The 9483-nt window shown below is 46.2% G+C and overlaps 1 protein-coding gene across 1 annotated transcript in view; it reads left to right on the top strand.

The window, feature by feature from the left end:
- UNC45B (unc-45 myosin chaperone B) overlaps positions 1-9483 on the top strand; it is a 30725-nt gene that overhangs the window by 12710 nt on the left and 8532 nt on the right. The window contains exons 9-14 of the mRNA XM_023522867.1: positions 1833-2004; positions 4563-4863; positions 5751-5845; positions 6014-6155; positions 6906-7046; positions 8843-8970. Of these exons, the coding sequence (XP_023378635.1) occupies positions 1833-2004; positions 4563-4863; positions 5751-5845; positions 6014-6155; positions 6906-7046; positions 8843-8970 (979 nt within the window). The remainder of the gene's footprint in view (positions 1-1832; positions 2005-4562; positions 4864-5750; positions 5846-6013; positions 6156-6905; positions 7047-8842; positions 8971-9483) is intronic.

Here is a 9483-nt window from a genome sequence, read left to right on the forward strand (position 1 = left end):
GTTCAGAAATTGTACCTGTGGCTTTATAATGCACTACAACAAATTCTCTTACAAGTTTATTGACATTTAGACCATACATTGTTCTGAAAGGTTCAAATCAGCCTTACCACCTTGAAATTTATTTTCTTTTGATATCGCTCTTCCCTTGTTTCGTTTTCACAGATCTCAGCAAAATGCACATTAAGAAATTTACTCAAGTATTTAAGCCCCATCCTAACATTTTCCCCGCGCCCGCCCCCCGCCCGCCCCCAGTTCTAGTCTTCTCTGCATGTATTCTGTAGGCTGTACATCAATAGCAGACCTCTCTGCACAAGGATCTAGGCCCAACTGCATGGTTTATGGGGTGAGGAGAGTGGTATTCTAGGCATAAAAATAAATAGTACCTGGGTAAAAATAATGTGGACTTAAAATCCTGGTATAGTAATAAAAAGCTGCAGTGGTGAGGTTGAATGTTCTAGCAGAAGGTGAATGTGAATGCCAGGCAAGGGCAGGAATAGAAGGGAACAGTGAGAGATGGGTGGCAGGAGGTGGCGGGACGTGGAACAGGTGCATTTGATCATGGCCTTGGAGAGGGAATTTGGCTTAGTTCATCAGGCCCCTTCTTGTTACTCTCCAGTCCTACCAGTGCTTTTATGTGTGTAGTAAAATAGACATAGCATAAAACTTACCACTGAACTCTGTTAACACTCAGAGTTTCATGCCTTCCAGTGTTTACCTTGAATGTTCCTTGTCCCATTTCCCTGTGCCACTTACTATCTGACCAACTCTTACCTCTAAAACCTGGCTCTGAAGTCAAGCTGTCTACTGTCCCAGAAGCGGCATAGTATCACAGTTAACATTGTGGGCTTTGAAATCAGACATTCCTGGAAGATTGTCCTCACTAGGTCACTTGCCGCTTGTGTGATCTTGGGTAACTTATTTGACTTCTCCAAGTCTTGCTTTTGTGCGCTGAAAGATGGGAATAATGATTCCTAACCAGTTGGATTATTGTTAGGACTAAATGAGTTAACGTGTAAAGCTCTTGGAGTAAGTGCTCAAAATAATTTGCAATTCTTACTTCCTTGGAGCAAATCACCCCGTCCATGGTGTTACTACTCTGCGCTTATCACATCGTATTATAATCTTTATACGTCTGTCTTCCCTATTGCATCATGAGTTTTTGGAGGTCAGGATTGTTCCTTTTGTTTTGGTGTCCAGTACCTAAAAAGTGCTCATTTATTTATTCACTCATTCATTCATTTTTTTTTTCAAGAAATACATGACATTTATATTAGCCTGACGGGTAATAGGAAGCCACTGAAGATTCTTCAACAGAAGAGAAGAAATGGGAAAATAACTGTTACTAGTAAATATAGTAGTCTAAACAAATAATAAATATTTATTGAGCAATAATGTTGTGTCTGTATCGGCACCAGGCAGTTTCCATACGTTAAATCATTGAGTCCTCAAACTCTATGAGGGAGATAGTATTGTTCCCATTTGACAAATAAACCGAGGTCTGGAGGAAAGGAGAATATAAAAGTGTTTGAAAGTTATACATCAACCCATGGACTGTTAGCACTGGTAGAGTCCTCTGAGATCAACTATTCTTGATTTTGTAAATGTGAAAAGAGAAGCCTATAGTCGGGGGAGAATTGCTCAAGTAGGCCAGAGTCGGGTGTAGAACTTGAGTCTCTTGGCCCCATCTCAGTGCTCTTCACTCTGGATGAGGCATGTTCTGCCAAAGGCAGGATGGAAAGGAGCTGGTGTTAAGGCATGACTGAGTGAGGGGGTGTTTGTGAGGACAGAGCCCAGCAGGGGGCTTACACATGCAACTGCCATCTGTCTTGCAGGCCTGAGGAAGATCCTGAAGGTGGTGGGGCAGGTTCCAGATCTGCCATCCTGCCTGCCTCTAACTGACAACACACGCATGCTGGCCTCTATCCTCATCAATAAGCTCTACGACGACCTGCGCTGTGACCCGGAGCGCGATCACTTTCGCAAGATCTGTGAGGAGTACATCACGTGAGTTCCCTGGAGGCCTCACGGGGTCGGCCTCTGTATTAGTTATTGATGGCCATGTAACAAATTATCCCAATACTTAGCACCTCAAAACAACAATAATCATTTATAATAACATGACAACAATTTGGAAGTGGCTCGGCTGGGCGGTTCTGGCTTTGGGATTCTCATGAAGTTACAATCATATGTTGGCCTCGACTGCAGTCATCCGAAGGCTTGGCTGGGGCTGGAAGATCTGCTTCCACGATGGCATGTTCACATGGCTGGCACATTGGTGCTGGCTGTTGGTGGGAGGCCTTGATTCTTCCCCGTGCGGACCGCCCCTCATGGTAGATGGCTTCCCCTAGAGTGAGTGTTCTAAGAGAGAGCAAAGTAGAAGTGGCATTGTCTTCAGAAGTCACACACCATCACTTCCACCACGCTCTATTCACTAGAATCAAGTCATTAAGTCTGGTCTATGTTTTAGAGGAAAGAATTAGGCTCTACCTTTTGCAGGGAGGAGTGTCCAAATATTTTTGGACGTACTTTAAACCTACCAGAGTTTTCTGTAGTTGAAAGGAGCAGACATCAGCTTGTCAAGGCTCTAAGAACCAAACAGGAGCTCAGGGCCCTCAGCGACTGGAGTTCCTGGGTCTTCTCGCTGTCACACCATCATTATTGTGACTTAGATGCTCTTTCTGCCTCTTTGTTTCTCTTTATGTGTCCTCTCCCTTCTCCTTCCACTGCTACATGGTCTTTTAATCCTTTATTCCAATGATCCTCAAACTTGTATGTGATTCAAATTTCTGGGACACTCCTTGACTTAGTACTCTGGGGTATGGCTCAGGAGGTTGTATGTTTAAAAAGCACCTCAGATGAGTCTTGGGAGGGTAAAGACCCTGCCTTCACTCTGCTTTTCCTTTATCCTTTCTAGGGGTTGGCACACTTTTTCAATAAAGGGCCAGAAAGTAAAAAAATAAAACTCTTTAAAATGGTAAAAACCATTCTCAGTTTCCCAGCTTCCCAGATCTGGCCCACAGTTGAAGTTTGCTGACGCTTGCATAATCCATAGCTTCTCCTAACCCCTGACTTTGTTTCGCTTAAAGTTTCTTAGGGCTTCTCTGGTCTTCCTTTTCCTCAACTTCAGCTTTTGTGGTCAGTTTCTTGAATCTCTCATGAGGTCCTAAATCAAGTTCAGAAAAATATCACCCAGCTATTCCTGGTTTGGGCACAGGCTTTTGATTGAGGCCCCCTCCCTGTCAGCCTATGGAATGCTGCTTCTGCACAGGCCTCTGCCCCTAGGCCAGTCACCTGAGGTTCAATCAGTGGAGTCATGCCTTCTACAATTGGCACCTGAGGCTGTCCCCACCCTGCTTCCTCAGGAGCCAACAGCTGGGTGGAGGTTCAGGCGCCAGCTAGTATGAGGAACCAGCTTAAAGAACCCAACTAACTATGAAAGGCTCTAGGTTCCCTGGCACCGAGTGGAGAGATGAGGAGCAGGGCATGGAGTGTCAGAACCAAAGGGGCTCTCAGAACCTCCAAAGCCAAGCTCTCACCCCCAGAGAGACTTGCCCAGTTCACCCAGTCAGCCAGAGGCAAATGTAGGACCAGAGCCCAGGTCTCCAACTCTCAGTGTGGAGTTCTCCTGACTAGTCCATGCTGCCTTCTTTCGTTTATACACACCTGCATTTCTCCTGGGCACATCTGCCCTGATTTTCCACATTGAACCAACCTGGGCAGATCACTGAAAGATCAGAAGGCATGTCAGCCCTGCTGTTTCCAAACTGGAGATTCTCCTGTAGAGTAGATGACAGTAGATTCTGAAAGGAAGGTAGAACCTTCTGATTCATCTAGTCCACACTGTCACTTGATAGGGGAAAGGACTGAGACCAGATAGGAGAGCGAATGGCTCCAGCTACATTGTGACTCAGCCACATTTCAGAGTGATGCTATGTGTCAGGCACCGTGGTAAGCCCTTTTGTGGTTTCGTGGCTGTTATACTGTCTCACCAGGCAGCCTAGCTGCTGGGAAGCCTCTTGGCTGACAGCTCCTAACTGACACATCTTTCAGGACTTGCCTCAGCTAAGGATAGCTGTTCACCCTTCCCAGGGCAAGCGGCATTGAATGACTTGTCTCTCACACCAACGTGGAATGACTTTGAGGAGTGTCTCAGCTCTAGAACTCTTCACAGGCTGAGGCTTTGTCATGAATGCATTGAAGCCAATGCCTCCTTCTGTCCAGTCCTGCTTTCTTCCCTCCCCCAACAGATGTTGATCCCAAGAGCTCTCCCTAATAAGTTTCTTACATGTCAATCCCATCTCAGAGTGTGTTTCTTGGGGAACACAATCCCTGGCATATCTGTTATGTCATTTACCTCATTGAAACTCTAAGACATAATTCTACCATCCTCAGTTGCCAGGTCAAGAAGCTGAGGCTCAGAGAGGTTCAGTGAATTGTCCAAGGTCACACAGCACATGAGTGGTGAATCCAGGATGCAAATCCAAATCTATCTGCCCCCAAATCTCACACTTTTTCCACCCCCCTGGGCCAATTCTCTTGATCACCCTTGTCTTCTGTTTTAGGGGCACGTTTGACCCCCAGGACATGGACAAGAATGTGATTGCCATCCAGATAGTGTCAGGGATCCTGCAAGGCCCTTTTGACCTGGGCAATCAGTTGCTGGGGCTGAAAGGTGTGATGGAGATGATGGTAGCGCTGTGTGGCTCAGAGCGTGAGGCAGACCAGCTGGTGGCCGTGGAGGCCCTCATCTATGCCTCCACCAAGCTCAGCCGTGCCACCTTCATCATCACCAATGGAGTGTCACTGCTCAAAGAGATCTACAAGACCACCAAAAATGAGAAGATCAAGATCCGAACACTGGTGGTGAGTGGGCTAGGTACCAGACACCATGCCAGGCACCAGGGACAGCAGGATGAATGACGCATAGCCCCTATCCTTGAGGAGATCATGCTCTAAGGGACACCCAGACCCACCCACAGGCCCCTGCAGAGCAAGATGATATGCAGGAGGCTGTGAGAACATAGATTCGGAATGGTGGACCTTGCCATTTAACCTCCTACACCTCTGTGCTTTTGAATGACACTAACGCTGATGAGCTTTGTCCAGCAAGTGTTTTCTGAGCAAACTCCAAAAAGTCAGTTTGTTTCCTTAATCAGTTTTTACATGGCACAGTTAAACCTGCTTTATTTTTTCCATTTCCATTTTACAAAAATTATTTTAGTTGATCTTTTCCTTGTAAACAGTTGTAGTAAAAATTTGAGTCTGATCTTTTTTGTTTGTTTCTATCAAATTTTTAAAAATTAACTTTAGCTTCTGTTATTATGAGCTTTCTCTTATGAAAGACATTTTTTTCCTAAGAATTTCACCCAGGAAATTCCTGAAGAATTTCCTGGGTGAAATTCTTCATATCTGAATTTGTTACCCACAAGATAGGATTTCTCTGCCAGTTTTTGTGCTTTAACAAGTTTCATCATTGCAGTTTCAGATCTGTGGGGTCAAAATGGTGAGGGAAAGGGAGCAGGGTAATATCTTCCAGCTTTTGGGACATCTACCCTCATCTGGAAGCCTCAGGGAGGGCATCTCAGATGAGATGACACTGAGCTTAGTTTTATAGTATGCATAGAAGTTTATCCAGGCAAAGTAAAAGAGGCAAAGTCTTCCAGCCACAGAGACCTGTTTGAGCAAAGCCTTGTCCCCAAGCCTTAATGTCTCTGATCTTTCAAAAGTCCACTGTCTCCCTTCCTCCACAGGGACTCTGTAAGCTCGGTTCTGCAGGTGGCACAGACTACGGTCTCAGGCAGTTTGCTGAAGGGTCAACAGAGAAGCTGGCCAAACAATGTCGCAAGTAAGGAGGTCCTATTACCCTAGGTCTGTTATCTCCGTTCTAGGATGTGCCCTAGTGGATGCCAGATGGTGAAAAGCCCCTCACCTGCTACCCATTACCTTGAAATGGCTTCACTACCCTGACCTGAGCCCCGCAACCCTCCCAAGGGCCCCCCTTCCCCCCTTCCAGGTGGCTGTGCAATGCATCCATAGATACCCGGACCCGGCGATGGGCAGTGGAGGGCCTGGCCTACCTCACGCTGGATGCTGATGTGAAGGACGACTTTGTCCAGGACATCCCTGCTCTGCAGGCCATGTTCGAGCTGGCCAAGGTAAGTGTGGCCCTGACCTTGGCCTCAGGAACGATCTATTGGATTCGGCCTCACAGGGCCTACCGCCAAGCCTGGAAGATTGGTCCCCTGTGTCCTCACCCTGGCTATACCCTCTTCTCCCTGTGTAAACCCAGATTGGTCATTTCCTTTCTTGCCCTCATTGTACCTGACTACAAAATGAGCTCACAACTCTTCATGCCTTCCAGGCAGTGGGAAGATGAACAAGAGGATTGTCTTTTTTCCCAGGGATCCTCAGGAAGTGAGGTCTTGAAGAACCAAGAGCCAGTACCTAACCTCCTCTGGGTCCCCTCCCTCTGTCCCAGTCCATCCCAGACTCCTTTCCCTATCTTTTCTACCACTAAAGGAAGGATATGTGAGAAGGAGTTTCCCCAGGGCCAGACCAGAGGGTATCCGTGTCCATCCTGTCCCCGCCCCAGGAGAGGTAGTCACACTATGTGAAAACATGTTGACCTGGGCTTTGCAAAGAGGCACAAAGCAAGGGGCACACTCCGAGGACTCCCACCCATTCCCTCGAGAGTGTTGTTGAGGGTGCAGGAGAAATTTTTGCCTACTCCGTATAAGCACAGCCAATTCCTCTCCCTCTGTGCTACTTGTACTTCTCTGAGCTGAGCCAAACCAGCCACACACTCCTCCCAAATACACTTGCAGGCCATGTGAGGGGACCGTTTGGAAGCAGAAGTTCGTTCTAAAGCTTCCTTGCTGCCTTTCTCCTTCCGTGCTTCCCTCCAGACCTCTGACAAGACCATCCTGTACTCAGTGGCTACCACCCTGGTGAACTGCACCAACAGCTATGATGTCAAGGAGGTTATCCCCGAGCTTGTGCAGCTTGCCAAGTTCTCCAAGCAACATGTGCCTGAGGAGCACCCCAAGGTGAGGACAGGGACATTCCAGCAGGGGTCTGTGCCACCAGACCTCCAGAGAGTTCGAAAGGAAAGATAGCGATGGCCAGGTGCTGTGAGAGTGTGTTCGGGAGGATTTGGCACTCATGTAATTCTTAGTTTTAATGTTCTATCTTGGGTGGTAGAAAGCTGAGGGTGGGGAGAGGTAAGGAACCCAACAATTTGAAGTCTAAGAAAACTGAGCCATAATGAATATTTTGCAATTTTTGTTGATATCATGGACATCAGACTCTTGTGTTCCATGCTTGTAACACTTACAAAATGTTTGTTTCCTGGGATATCTAGATTTAGGGATATGAGTGGTAAATAAGAATATAAGAAGAGGGACATACATCTACAGTAGCTCAGATATCACAAATCCCCTTGGGACCCTCCAGATCCCCTGCACACAAGGGTATACTTCGTGTATATTGCTTGCATATGAATATATATGTGTCATATTTCCAGCCAGTAAAACATTCAGATTTTTTAAAATGATTAAAGTCACGTAAAGTAATATATCCGTGTTGAAAACAAACCAAAAAAAAAAAAAATGGAGAGAAAAGAAAATAACCATTTGCAATCGCATGATCTCCCCCTGACCACTATCAGCATTTTCGTATGTTATGTTACCTAGCAGAGGCTTGTTTTCCTGTGCATCTTTTTTCTTTTCATAGTTATAATCGGAATGTAGTTATCATTTTGTACTCAATTTGGGAAAATACCTTATGTGTTTTCTCATAGCTATGTCATTCTCTAAACCATTTTTTAAAGCTGCATAGTATTTCATGTGGGCAAGAGTTGTATAGCATGTTCTGCTACTGTAAAGTTCAAATGTAACTTCTGGAGATTGTCCATGACTGTCAGCCTCTCCCCAGCCACTCCCACGATTATCTGAGACTGTTCAACCCTGGGGCTGACTTTGGGTTTCCAGCAACCCAACCTATTTGTTATGTCAGCTTTATCTGCTTTCTCTCCCCTTTCCTGCCTATATCCCCCTACCCTCTCACATACCCTAATGGAAAGCAAACTATTTTCAAAAAATGTAACATATGGGTCATCTAGTGTTTTGGATAATCGCTCTTTTATTTCACTCCTCTGTGAATGAAGAGTTTTGGGGATTGATTTCCTGGCCATATCAGCTGCTCTGTATTGGGAGGAGAGAGGGCAAGGAAGAGATGTTTTGAAGTTCACAACAGCAGAACATGCTATACAGACCCTTGGCTGTTGTTTGGATAAAGAGAACCTGGAGGAGTACATTAGTTTCCTATTGCTACTATAACAAATTGCCACAACCATAATTGCCCAAGATAACACAAATTTATTATCTTCTAGTTCTGGAGGTCAGAAATCTAAAATCAGTCTCACTGGGCCAAAGTCAAAGTGTCAATAGAGCAAGTTCTTTCTGGAGACTCAGAGGGGACAATCTGTTTCCTTATCTTTTTCAACTTCTTTCTAAAAGCCACTTTCCTTGGTTCATGACCTTGAATCACTTCAACCTCTGTAGTCACTACTAACTCTGACCCTCTTGCCTCCCTCTTATAAAGCCCCTTGTGATTATATTGGACCTATGAAGATAATCCAGGATTATCTCCCAGGCTCAAGTTCCTTAACTTAATCACATCTGCAAAATACCTTCCTCCATGTAAGGTAACCATTCACTGGTTCTGGAGATTAGAGCATCTTTGGGGGGTCATTATTCAGCCTACTACAAGAAGTCAGAAATGCACCATCTTAGTTCCAATACAGGTTGGCCTGATACCCACTGCCACCCTTTCATCTCCCCAGGACAAGAAGGACTTCATAGACATGCGGGTGAAACGGCTCCTGAAGGCCGGCATCATCTCCGCACTGGTCTGCATGGTGAAAGCGGACAGTGCCATTCTCACCGACCAGACCAAAGAGTTGCTGGCCAGGTGTGCCTGCGGTGGGCCAGGGCTGAGGTTTGAGGAGACTGGGGCAGGAGGCTGGACAGGGAGATAGAAATGGCAGGGAGTAAATGAAGGAATGATCCACCAGGGGTCCGGAGAGGAGACTGAAGGGGATCAACGTTGAAAAGTGACATGGCAGGGCAGGTCATCACAGGTGGGAGTTTATACCAGGAGGAAAGAGGTCATTGTCCATTTAGGTTACCTGGTTTCCACGTTTTGGGTGGGACTTGATATTCCAGAGATAAAAAGCACACTTTCTGTGCAGCCTGATGGGGGAGGCAGACAAGCTCACAGTTACAATACGATACAATGGGTGCCATGATGGGGGAAAGACAGAGGGTTGGTTGGAGCACAAGCAGTGGCACCCAACCAGCCAGACTGGAAGATGGGCCGCCAGAAAGGCCTTCTGGAGGATGTGACAACTCAAGAGAGCCCTGAAGGAATAAAAGGAGCCACACAATTTCAGGGGTAGGAAGGTTTCCAGGTAAAGGATGTGCA

The sequence above is a fragment of the Pteropus vampyrus genome, unplaced genomic scaffold, assembly GCF_000151845.1.
Source record: "Pteropus vampyrus isolate Shadow unplaced genomic scaffold, Pvam_2.0 Scaffold358, whole genome shotgun sequence".
Classification (NCBI taxonomy): Eukaryota; Metazoa; Chordata; class Mammalia; order Chiroptera; family Pteropodidae; genus Pteropus; species Pteropus vampyrus.